General features: G+C 40.7%; 1 protein-coding gene across 1 annotated transcript; it reads right to left on the bottom strand.

Annotated features, from left to right (window-relative positions):
- Nucleotides 1-288: 288 nt before the first annotated feature.
- On the bottom strand, nucleotides 289-861 carry LOC138348737 (uncharacterized). The gene has a single exon (XM_069298310.1). The coding sequence runs from the start codon at nucleotides 859-861 to the stop codon at nucleotides 289-291; it is 573 nt and encodes a 190-aa protein (XP_069154411.1).
- Between the last annotated feature and the right edge of the window lie 13,142 nt (nucleotides 862-14,003).

Below are 14,003 nucleotides of genomic sequence, written 5' to 3'. Positions count from 1 at the left end.
TCTCTTATAACGATAAATGTTAGACCCGATTCCGTGTTGTTATTGCAAATATGCATTCTTATTCTGCTGTAGTTGTTTATGAGTGAGACCAAAAGACATTACCAAGAAATCATGATGACCATATCTAGTCCGGAATGCCGTCATTGGTATATCTTCACCTCTCACCCTAAGTTGGTGATACCCCAATCTCAAGTCAATTTTTGAAAAATAGCTTGCCCCTTGGAGTTGATCAAACCAGTCAACAATCCGATGGAGAGGATACTTATTCTTAATGGTGACCTTGTTGAGCTAGTGGTAATCAATACATATTCGCAAGGACCCATCCTTTTTAGCAAACAAAATCAGTGCACCCCACAGAGAAATACTAGAACTTATAAAACCCTCATATAGTAAACCCTTGTGTTGAGCCTTCAACTCCTTCAATTCATCTGGAGCCATTCGATGAGGAAGAATTGAAATGGGATTTGTATCCGGTAGCAAATCAATGCCAAAATCAATTTCCGGTTCGGGAGGAATACCAGGAAGGTCATTAGGGAAGACCTTTGAAAACTCACTCACTACGAGTACCAAATCAATGGGAGGAATTTCGGATTCTAAATCTTGGACTCTTACTATGTGATATAGAAAAACCTTAGAGATCATCTTGCATGATTTTAGACAAGAGATAATACGACCTCTAGGAATAGAATTTCCCCCTTTCCACTCAACAACAGGTTCATTTGTAAAGTTAATCTTCACCACCCTTGTGCTACAATCAATAGAAGCAAAGGAAGCATACAACCAATCCATAACAAATATAATATCAAAATCTAGCATATCTAGTTCTACTAGATGAACATAAGAAACTCTATTTGGCGACATTTATTATGCCTCGTATTTCATACGTAGTGCGCGTCACGAAATAGTAGATGTAAGTCCGTGGAATGAGATTTTATTTTAAGTTGCAAGTGATTAAAGAAATATTAGGCAAGGACGTTACTTCCAAATGTGATATTAAGTATGATTTGGCTAATGTAAGTGCCATTAACTTTAAGTGAGGGATTAATTAGTGGCTGATTAGGATTAAATTAATCTAGTGGGCCCCACCACTCAAGGCAAATTAAAAGGAATCAGATTGGGAGCTGGCCATAGTGGGACACATGTAGAGGGGGGCTGCCTCCACTTCATATTATAAATGTGGTGGTGAAATTCATTGCAACATATCATGTTCTTCACCACTTGGCTTAGGCAGCCATGGAAATTAAGAAAACCAACCATGCAACTCTTGGCCAGCAGCTGCAAAGAATTTGGTTAGTAATGTCTTTGCTTGGTGTGTTAATTCTTTAGAATACCTTTGTTAATTAGCCATTAATGTTAAGAAGGGGGCGTGACCAGTAGCTTAGGAAGTTTGTTTTAGTTATTGAATATTCTAAGTATGAACGGAAACCATAATCGGATTATTAGTGGTGTCGTGTTAGTGTTTGGGCTATTTTGATTAAAGCAAACTGCGGAAAATTCTGTTTTGGCGTTATGTATATGTTAATGTTATTATGGGTATATACTCCAAAAGATGAATACGATAAGGTAGATGTGTTGCGAATTATAAAATAAGTTATCACTCGGTGTGTTGTTTCTTCGTTACTATGGTTGCCGAGATGGAATTGTTCTGGGGAAAGGGGCTGTTTAGTATGATTCGTTTGGTTATATGTGTTATTGGTATTGCTGTGGAAAATTTGGGTTGTTTTCGGATTGGCACGATTGTTGCTTGTTATAGATTAATAGCTTGAGCACTAAATATTGGACGTGCGGCTCGACTATACGGTATGTAACGCTATCCTTTCTTTCTTTGTTTGGCATGACTTTTAAAAATGAGCGAATAACGGACAGGTGTGATACTTACTTCTATAGCGTCTAGGTGACGTATATTATTGCTTCAACAACTATTCCTCTATATATCGGCTATGTATAAGGCTATGATGATTTCTCATATATATGGTAGTGCTTCTTAGAGTCATTGAGATTTTACGTTTTCATATCGTATTAAAGGTTCATAATCTTGATAAAACGTCAATCTTTGGTAATACTCCTTGCTGGTTCACGTTGATTGTTCTATTTAGTTATAAGAAATGATTTTAATTGCATATGGTTGCTCATAATATTTTACTCGTGCATAGAGTCGCTTATCATTTAACCGAGTCCCAGACCGGGTAATGTTCGTGCGGAGTTTCTTGCATATATCACCGAGTCCCTCACTAGAGGGTCGGGTATGTATATTATATATATGGTTGGTGATGCGTATGGTTATGATGATAATGATGACGGAGATGATGTGATGACTATTTCACCGAGTCCCTCACTAGAGGGCCGGGTACGTATGATATATATATATATATGATGATTATTTTGTCGAGTCCCTTACTAGTGAAGCTCGGCACAGTATATGTTAAAGATATGCATGGTTTTCACTTAAAAGGTACATGTGTAGCTATATCTTGTTTCGACTTATTATGTTGGTATCCTGTCATCTTTACCTTATGCTTTACATACTCAGTACATTGTCTGTACTGAACCCCTTTTCCTCGGGGGGCTGCGTTTCATGGCTGCAGGTGTAGACGCACAGTTTAATGATCCTCCCGCCTAGGATATCTACTCTGCTGATTGGGAGAGCTCCACTGTTCCGGAGCCCAGTCATTTTGGTACATAAATTTTTGTGTAGTCTTTTGCGTGTCTATGGGTATGGTGGGGCCCTGTCCCATCGAGTTTCACTGCTATACTCTTAGAGGTTTGTAGACACTATGTGGGTTGCATATATATGTTTTGGATAATAGTGTGGACATTGTTTGTTTGGGATGTCCTCTTTTACAAAGGCAGCCTTGTCGGCTGCGTACATCATTGTGTATTGTGTAGTGGCAGCCTTGTCGGCTTGCGTATGCTATTATGCTTTGGATAGTGGCGACCTTGTAGGCTCGCGTATGTTGTTACGGTTGAATGGTTTTGACTCCTTATGAGACAGGTCCACTTTATATATATATATATGGCGTTGGGGTTGTCTTGATTTGATTAAATTCCATATTGTCTTAGTTTCAGTTGGTTATACTTAGCAGGTTTGTATGTAAGTGTCAAAAATGGGCACTAGTTATGGCCCATCGGGTTGGGTCGTGACAAAGAGTGGTATCAGATCGGTTCTTTCTCGGAAGTGTCTACAGACCATGTCTAGTAGAGTCTTGTTTATCGTTGTGTTGTGCACCACATCTATAAAAAGGAAGCTACAGGACATTTAGGATGTCATCCTTTCTTTTTATTCTAGGTCTTGTGATAGATCTATATTAACAGGATAATCCCTCTCTAACGAATCCCTGTGTTTCCAGTTATGCCTCAAAAGAAAGGGACAGCCACCCAGAAGGTCAAATCGGTAGCAGAAGGTACTAGTCAGACCCGGAGAGTTACTAGGGCCCGTGCACAGTCTATGACTTGTATTGTGATCCAGTCAGAGAGCTCTGCTACACCGCCACCGCCAGAGGAGCTTAGAGCAGCAGCAGCTCCAATTCGGGGGACACCACCACCAGCCCCTGAGGCCCCAGCACCTGAACCTCCAGCTCGTCAGCCAGGGGCGGAGGATAGGTCCATGAGGGATGCAGTTTAGTTACTGACTAGATTAGTGGCAGGTAAGGCTCACAAGCATGGACTAGGAGTTGATCATGCAGACAGATCTGACAGCTTAAGGGCTCGTGACTTCTTAAGTTGTAATCCTCAAGAGTTCTTTGGGTCAAGGACCCAGGATGATCCGCAAGAGCTTATTTGTCAGATGCAGTGTACATTGAGGATAATCAAGGCTTCGGAGACCGAGTCAGTTGAGTTGGCTACGTATCGTTTGCGGAATGTAGCTATTAATTGGTATGAGTCTTGAGAGTTATCTAGGGGTGAGGGTGCTCCTCCAGCGGTATGGGAAGCGAACTAGAGTCTATAGATTCTTGCATTTGAGGCAGAATGGTAGGAGCGTTCAAGAGTATAGCCTCGAGTTTGATTCATTGGCTAGGCATGCGCCTACTATTGTGGCTGATATGGCAGACATGGTACATTGTTATGTGATGGGATTTGATCGTTATGTGATTGACGGTTGTATGGCAGTGACTCTTCAACTAGGTATGGACATTGCTTGGGTGCAGGCATATGCACAGGGGTAGAGGATCGGCACCGGGAATGTCAGCCAGATAGAGATTATAATAGAGGCCAGCATAAGGGCTAGATTAGCAGGTTATCCTGACGAGTTTCAAGGCGGAAGTCTCAGCGGCATGTTAGATTTTCTTCCCAGCCAGCACAGAGTGCACCCCCACGTTCCATGTGTAGGGGGTTCGATCATACGGGATATTCAGAAGTTGGTCAGAGCTCTAGGGCGTCAGGGTCAAAGATGGGCAGGGGTTTGAGCCAGTCGAGGCCACCTTTGCCTCAGTGTTCTCGTTGTGGTAGGTCCCATCTTGGGGAATGTCGTTGGGCTACAGGCGCGTGTTTTTCTTGCGGCCGTAAGGGTCATACTATGAGGGAGTGTCTCCTTAGAGGTAGTGCATGTTGTATCGCACAGCCTACTGGGTCCATTGCTGGTTCATCTTCTTCTGTGGCTATAACCCCTACGGGGCAGGGTATTCAGGTGCCAGCAGGCCGTGGTAGAGGACGTGGTGGAGCTTCCAGTTCTAGCAGTCCCTCGAACCGTATATATGTTTTGACTAGTAGGCAGGATCAGGAGGCGTCACCTAATGTGATCACAGATATATTATCACTATTCTCCCGAAGTGTGTGTGCATTGATAGACCTAGGTTCCACCATATCATTTATATCTCCCTTCGTTGCTAGTAGGATCGGAATAGAGTCTGAGTTGATAGAACCATTTGAGGTAGCTACACCTGTAGGAGATTCTATCATAGCTACGCGAGTATATAAAAATTTTTCAATGGCTATATATAGTCGTCGTACCGTAGCAGATCTAATAGAGTTAAATATGATTGAGTTTGATATTATCATGAGCATGGATTGGTTGGCTGCTTGTTATGTTAATGTTGATTGTAGAGGAAAGGTAGTTCGATTTCAATTTCCAGGGGAACCGATTATTGAGTGGAAGGGGAGTAAAGTATCACCGAAAGGTAAGTTCATTTCATACCTTAAGGCCAGGAAGATGGTTAGAAAAGGCTACATTTATCATCTGGTTCGGGTGCATGCCAAAAGGCAGAGGCACCGACTCTTCAATCAGTCCCGGTAGTTAATGAATTTCCCGATGTATTCCAAGAGAAACTTCCAGGCCTTCCTCCAGAACGAGATATAGAGTTTACTATAGATGTACTACCAGATACCCAGCCTATATATATACCTCCTTATAGAATGGCACCTGCTAAGTTGAAAGAATTGAAAGAGAAATTCAGAGATTTGCTAGAAAAGGCCTTCATCAGGCCAGTACGGCACCTTGGGGAGCACCGATACTGTTTGTGAGGAAGAAGGATGGGTCGCTGCGGATGTGTATTGATTATAGGCAGCTGAACAAAGTAACAGTAAAAAATAGGTATCCCCTCCCAAGGATTGACGATCTATTTGACCAGTTGCAAGGTGCTAAGTGCTTTTCAAAGATAGACTTGCGATTAGGTTATTATCAGGTGCGGGTGAGGGAGGCATATATTCCAAAGACGGTATTTCGGACCCGATACGAGCATTATGAGTTTAGATTGCTGTCTTTTGGGCTAACTAATGCTCCAACGGTGTTTATGGATTTAATGAATCGAGTGTTGAAACCATTCCTTGATATGTTTGTTATTGTATTTATAGAAAATATTCTGGTCTATTCACATTCAGAAGAGGAGCATACAGACAATTTAAGGACGGTACTTAGGGTGCTTCAGCACCAGAAGTTGTATGCTAAGTTTTCTAAGTGCGAGTTCTGATTGACTTCAGTGGCATTCTTGGGGCATATTATTGGAGCTGATGGTATTCGGGTAGACACGCAGAAGATTGAGGCGGTAAAGACTTGGCCCATACCTACGACACCTACTGAGGTACGCAGCTCTTTGGGGTTGGCAGGATATTACAGGAGATTCATAGAAAAGTTTCACTCAATTTCAACACCTTTGACAAGGCTAACTCAAAAGGCAGCCAAGTTCCAGTGGACTGATGCTTGTGAGCGAAGCTTCCAGCTATTGAAAGACAAAGTGACTACAGCTCCAGTTCTAACTCTTCCGGAGGGACTAGACGGCTATGTTATTTATTGTGATGCTTCGGGTGTTGGGCTAGGATGTGTATTGATGCAACATGGCAAAGTTATAGCCTATGCCTCCCGACATCTTAGGAAGCATGAAAAGAATTATCCTACTCACGATCTGGAGTTAGCAGTCGTGGTTCATGCCTTGAAGATATGGAGGCATTATTTATATGGTGTCCATGTGGACATCTATACAGATCATAAGAGTCTCCACTATATCTTTAAACAGAAGGAGTTGAACTTACGACAGAGGCGGTGGTTAGAGTTGCTAAAGGATTATGATATTGATATTTTATATCATCCAGGGAAAGCGAATGTTGTAGCAGATGCTCTTAGCCGTAAGTCCATGGGTATCTTGACATATGTACAACAAGAAAGGATGGAGATGGTTCGGGAGATTCAGCGGCTATCCAGCCTTGGAGTCCGTCTGGCTAATTCAGAAGATAGTGGAGTTTCTATTCGAGAGGTTGTTGAGTCCTCAATCATAGATGAGGTAAAGAGATACCAATACAAGGACCCTATTCTGGCACAGTATAGAGATGCAGCTCTTCAAAAGTAAAACACCTCATTTAAGGTTACACCTGACGGAGTGTTACGATATGAAGGCAGATTTTGTGTACCCGATATTGCGGGGCTACGACAGCAGGTTGTGGGAGAGGCACACTCTTCCCTTTATTCTATTCACCCAGGGTAAACAAAAATGTATCATGACCTCAGATGCTCATACTGGTGGGATGCCATGAAAAAGGACATAGCGGAGTTTGTTGCTCAGTGCCCGAATTGTTAACAAGTCAAGATCGAACATCAAAAGCCTGGTGGATTATTACAGGAGATAGAGATACCGACTTGCAAATGGGAGATGATTAATATGGACTTTATTACAGGCTAACCTTGCACTAAACGAAAGTATGACTCTATATGGGTTATTGTAGATAGGCTAACGAAATCGGCCCATTTTCTTCTAGTCAGAACTACTTATTCTACAGAAGATTTTGCGAGGTTGTATGTAAGGGAGATAGTGAGACTTCATGGGGTTCCCACGTCCATTATATCAGACAGAGGAGCTCAATTTATAGCCAACTTTTGAAGATCGTTTCAGAAGGGATTGAGGACACAGGTGAACCTTAGCACAACATTTCACCCTCAGATTGATGGGCAGACTGAGCGTACTATTCAGACATTAGATGATATGTTGCGGGCCTGTATTATTGAATTCAAAAGTAGCTGGGATGATCACTTGCCGCTCATTGAGTTTGCCTATAATAATAGCTACCATTCCAGTATCCAGATGGCACCGTACGAGGCCTTATATGGGAGGAAGTGCAGGTCACTTATTGGTTGGTTTGATGTTGGTGAAACTAAGTTAATAGGCCCGAATATGATTCAACAAGTTGTTGACAAGGTTAAGCTTATTCAAGAAAGATTATTAGCAGCCCAGAGTCGATAGAAGTCATATGCAGATAATCGGCGTCGAGATTTGGAGTTTCAGATTGGTGACTCGGTATTCCTGAGGGTATCACCCATGAAGGGTGTGATGAGATTCGGCAGGAAGGGGAAGCTCAGTCCGAGATACATTGGGCCTTATCAAATTTTTCATAGGATAGGCAAGGTTCCCTATGAGTTGGATCTACTATCTGATTTAGAGGCGGTACATCTAGTCTTCCATGTATCGATGCTACGTAAATGTGTTGGTGATCCTTCTAGAGTATTCCCTGTAGATGATGTTCTGGTAACTAAGAAGTTTTCATATAAGGAGAAACCCGTAGCTATACTTGATCGCCGGGTTAGAAGGTTACGTACTAAGGATGTGTCTTCCGTCAAAGTGTTGTGGCAAAATAATAATAGGGAGGAGATGACTTAGGAAGCGGAAGACAAAATGAAGAATAAGTATCCTTACTTGTTCCTCGTACCTGTAGGTAATTCAATTCCTAGCTTTACTATATTGATTGATAAACGAGATTATGTAGTAAGTTGTGACTCTGTGAGGCATGTGTAAGTTACGGAATGCCGGTTGATAGGTATAACCGTTAGAGAGACATCGCTAAAAATTTTTTGTAAGACCCTAACTTAACATTCGAGGATGAATGTTCCTAAGGGGGGAAGGATGTTCTGCCTCGTATTTTAATACGTAGTGCGCGTCATGAACTAGTATATGTAAGTCCAGGGAATGAGATTTTATTTTAAGTTCCAAGTGATTAAAGAAATATTAGGCAAGGATGTTAATTCCAAATGTGATATTAAGTATGATTTGGCTAATGTAAGTGCCATTAACTTTAAGTGAGGGATTAATTAGTGGTTGATTAGGATTAAATTAATCTAGTGGGCCCCACCACTCAAGGAAAATTAAAAGGAATCAGATTGGGAGCTGGCTTATTGGGAGACGTGTAGAGGGGGGCTGCCTCCACTTCATATTATAAATGAGGTTGTGAAATGCATTGCAACATATCATCTTCTTCACCACTTGGCTTAGGCAGCCATGGAAATGAAGAAAACCAACCATGCAACTCTTGGCCAGCAGCTGCAAAGAATTTGGTTAGTAATCTCTTTGCTTGGTGAGTTAATTCCTTAGAATACCTTTGTTAATTAGCCATTAATGTTAAGAAGGGGGTGTGACCAGTAGCTTAGGAAGTTTGTTTTAGTTATTGAATGTGCTAAGTATGAACGGAATCCATAATTAGATTATTAGTGGTGTCGTGTTAGTGTTTGGGCTGTTTTGATTAAAGCAAAATGCGAGAAATTCTGTTTTGGCTTTATGTATATGTTAATTTGATTATGGGTATATACTCCAAAGTATGAATACGATAAGGTAGATGTGTTGCGAATTATAAAACGAGTTATCACTCGGTGTGTCGTTGCTTCGTTACTATGGTTGCCGAGAGGAACTGTTTTGGGGGGGGGCTGTTTAATATGATTGGTTGGGTTACATGTGTTATTAGTATTGCTGTGGATAATTTGGATTGTTATCAGATTGGGACGAAGTAAGGGAAATAGGGGAAGTGCTGCCGGATTTTCGTTAGATTATTACCTAGCTTACAATAAGTAGTAAAGCGCGACGTTTATCTAATTGCGGCACGATTGTTTCTTTTTATAGATTAATAGCTTGAGCAGTAAATATTGGACGTGCGGCTCGACTATACGGTATGTAACGCTATCCTTTCTTTGTTTGTTTGGCATGACTTTTAAAAATGAGTGAATAACGGACAGGTTTGATACTTACTTCTAAAGCGTCTAGGTGACATATATTCTTGCTTCCACAACTAGTCCTCTATATATCGGCTATGTCAAAGGCTATGATGATTTCTCATATCTATGGTAGTGCTTCTTAGAGTCATTGAGATTTTCCGTTTCCATATCGTATTAAAGGTTCATAATCTTGATAAAACGTCAATCTTTGGTAATACTCCTTGTTGGTTCACGTTGATTGTTCTATTGAGTTATAAGATATGATTTTAATTGCATTTTGTTGATCATAATATTCTGCTCGTGCATAGAGTTATTTATCATTTCACCAAGTCCCGAGCCGGGTAATGTTCATGCGGAGTTTCTTGCATATGTCACTGAGTCCCTCACTAGAGGGCCGGGTATGTATACTATATATATAATTTGTTATGAGGATGGTTATGATGATGATGATGATGGAGATGATGTGATGACTATTTCACCGAGTCCCTCAGTAGAGGATCGGGTACGTATGATGTATATATATGATGATCATTTTGCCGAGTCCCTTACTAGGGAAGCTGGAAACCTTATATGTTAAAGATATGCATGATTTTCACTTAAAAGGTACATGTGTAGCGATATCTTGTTTCGACTTATCATGTTGGTATCCTTTCATCTTTACCTTATGCTCTACATACTCAATACATTGTCCGTACTGCCCCATTTCCTCGGGGGGCTGTGTTTCATGCCCGCTGGTATAGACGCACAGTTCGGTGATCCTCCCGCCTAGGATATCTACTCTCCTGATTGGGAGAGCTCCACTATTCCGGAGCCCAGTCGTTTTTGTACATAACTTTTTGTGTAGTCTTTTTCTTGTCTATGGGTATGGCGGGGCCCTTTCCCGTCGAGTTTCACCACTATACTCTAAGAGGTCTGTAGACATTATGTTGGTTGCATATATATGTTTTGGATAATGGTCTGGACATGGTTTGTTTAGGATGTCCACTTGTACCGGGGCAGCCTTGTCAGCTGTGTACATAATTGTGTACTGTGTAGTGGCAGCCTTGTCGGTTTGCATATGCTATTATGCTTTGGATAGTGGCGGCCTTGTCGGCTCGCGTATGTTGTTACGGTTTAATGGTTATGACTCCTTATGAGACAGGTCCACTTTATATATATATGGCGTTGGGGTTGTCTTGATTTGATTAAATTCCATATTGTCTTAGTTTCAGTTGGTTAAACTTCGCAGGTTTGTATGTGAGTGTCCAAAACGGGCACTTGTCACGGCCCATCAGTTTGGCTCGTGGAAATATTATAGGAAAACTTTTTTATACCCTTTTTGTAACAACGAACTCACCTACCTAAGTAGACACTATAACAGGTTCATGTAAAATATCAAACTTTTGGCTACTAGAGGAGGAACAAAGGATAAAGTAGCGTCGGGATCAAGTAAGACATATACATCAATAGAGAAGACTTTCAACATATCGGTTACCACGTCGGGAGAAGTCTCTTGCTCACCCCTAGAGCAGAGAGCATAAAGGTGGTTATTCTTTTGTGACTCATTAGAATCACTTGCTTGAGCTTGACCACCACCATTGTCCTAACTCCTCACATTAGAGCAATCCCTCACCTTATGCCCACTCTTGCCACAACTAAACCAATTATCCGTCCCCTTAAGAAAATCACCATAGTGCTTCTTGCCACACTTTCCACAAGTTGGCTTCTCGGTTGGTGAGCTAGTACCTTTTCCCTTCTTGAATTTAGGTTTAGACGCCCTATCACCACTGGCTTTTGGGAACTTTAAATGGACTTGACTTGAAACCTGCTTCTTAAATCTAGGCTTGTCTTGTATCTCAAGCCTATTTTTTGAAGAACCTCCATCAAAAGATCTTTCCCTCTTAGCATCATTACTCTGCTTCCTAGCCCTTGCCTCTTCTATATGCTTATCATGCACCATAAGACTAGAAATGTTCACGTTTTCATGTAGCATAGCCAAATGACACTCCTCTTGCAATTCATCTGGCACCCCCATTGCAAAATGGTTCATTTCATCCCTAGGATTGGAAACCAAAGAAGGAGCATATTTCAACAACTTACTGAATTTCCAAGAGTATTCAAGAACACTTATACCTCCTTGGATAAGGTTAATGAACTCTCCCCACTTTTTCCTCTCTCATCTCTCTAGGAAAGAACCAATCAAGAAAATTCTTCTTGAAGATTTCCCAAGTCAAAGGACCACCTCTCAAGTGCCTATTATCCCTCAATTGCACAAACCATTCTTGCACCATGACCTTGAGTTGATAAGTGGCTAACTGTCCTTCTCACTTATGGGCAACCCCATAGATAAAAGTATCTTTTAAACTTCATAGATGAATTCTTGAGGGTCTTCATCAACCTTAGACTCGTGGAAAGTAGGAGGGTTAATCCGAGTGAAGTCCCTTAGACGGGAAGCCATAGTAGTGACTTGTTGATGAGGACGGGGCATAACCTCCCGGTTTGTTTGGGTTGTCATAGCTTGGGCTTGATCCGTGGCCGCTTGTGCTTAAGTGGTATAATTTGGTCCATTTGTAGAAGAGTGGTTCTTATATTCTCATCCTTCAAAGGAGGAGGATTTACAGGTGCTTGCTCCATGTTAGCACCTTGTTTAAGTGGAGGAACTTGATGACCATGGGGAGGAGCTCCCACATTGGTAATTTCCTCTTCGAGTCTCCGAGCCGCATTTCTTTGAGTTCTCAACAATAGCATTAGATTCAAAAACACACCATAAGTATTCTCTAATGATACGATATAGGATTTCGAAGAAAGAGAGTGATTCCTAAGCATCACATAGGTTCCTATGTATAAGTGTGGCGCGCTTCACAATTATAAATACAAACCTACATAGACGTGGTAGAGACAGAGAGAGAGACATAACTCAACGATATTCAACCTCATGCTCTGGTACCAAGTTTGTCACATCCGGGTTTACCCCCTAGACATAACCAGTGTCGTCGTCCTTTCTCAAGGACTAAGACTAGCCTCTTAGTTTCATGTCATTACATTCATAGGCTGAAAATGTGGAAAAAGTTCAAAACTTTCATCACACGTACTTGGAGGTTTACATACACCTCTAAAGAAGTCATATATAGGATTTTACAAGTCGTACACAATGAAAGTGGAATGAACATAAAAGTCTTGGAAAAAATAAAGGAACTTCGTAGGCAAGATATTGGCATTGCCCTCGGAAAGTGAGGACCTACCCACTTGGATGATGGAGAATATCCAAGCCTTCTTCAAGTCATCTCGAACGAGCCTTCAATGATCGAAACCTAAAATTTTTGGGAGAAAGGAAGAAAATGGGGTAAGTACTCCACATGTACTAAGTATGAGACCATATGCACATATAAGAGCAAGAGATGCTAAAAAGGGAAATTTAGTAAAAATATGCCATTTTACCCTTTTAAAAGTCTAATGCAAAGTCAAGAAAGTCATACCAACCATCCAAACAAGCTTACCATCTCAAACAAGTAATATGCATCCCAACATACTGTAACTCATGATTTACTACAACCCTATCATCAAGGAATAACATCACAAGTATGAAAAAGAGTCAATTATATCATAATAAGTAAGACAACTACTCATGAATACATATCAAGTCAACAAGTGCAATGACCAAGCAAAGCCTCATAACTTTACTCAATCAATTAGCCTCAACAAGAAACTATAACCCATGTAAAACTTTACATAATATAACCTTTAGATACAAATTTCATCTTAGGTTAACAATATAACCCAATGTATACTCATAAGTGAATTAACCAACCTATAGTATCAACAGTGTGCAATTTTATCATGTACATATCACATATCATTATAACATAAACATATATAAGAACATCCTCCTAAGACTCCCCTCAAAGCTAACTAGTACAATGCTTAGGTAGAGTCCCATACCCCTACCTAGACTAAGTTAGACCCCTTAGGTTATCCATTTAGAGTTCAAATACTTTAATTCATTTTACCTTTTGGGAATATCTTTCCCTAACCAACATATACCACATAAGCTAGTGTGGAATTCGGTCTTATGAAACCCTACACCGAAAGTAGGCGAACTACTTACAAAGGTAGTACCAAAACATGAAACATAGCAACTACGTGGATCCACTAGCTAGTATTCCTATGGGACAACATAGTTCAAGAACTAGGAGATATAGTTGGGACCCTCTTTATGCGCTATGCATTATAGTCTCCAATTTCAAGAGTAATGTAGTGCTCTTACCTTCCTATCTGGGAAGATATACTCTTCAATCAACTTTACTCGATGCTAAGCTAGAGACCCTTTTTGAAATGTGTTTAAGCCTTTAATTATCAATCATAGCTTAGTTAGGTTATAGGTGAATTAACACATTACATATAAATTCATAATAAGGCACATTGGTATACATCACCGTCCGTATAGAATTTACATCTTAATCAACCTCACAACCATAATCAAGGCATTTCAATTCAACATCATTCCACCCTATAATCCTAATATAAGGCATACTCCGATATAATATCATGACTTAACCATAATTAGTACCAATTGGAAGTAAAGATAGAGATTCTAAAACTTACCAAGTCTTCCTCATAGTTCATC

Source organism: Solanum lycopersicum, chromosome 5 (genome assembly GCF_036512215.1).
Source record: "Solanum lycopersicum chromosome 5, SLM_r2.1".
NCBI classification, from domain to species: Eukaryota; Viridiplantae; Streptophyta; class Magnoliopsida; order Solanales; family Solanaceae; genus Solanum; species Solanum lycopersicum.
The sequence above is the reverse complement of the archived record's forward strand: the minus strand, read 5'-3'. Positions and strand labels throughout refer to the sequence as shown.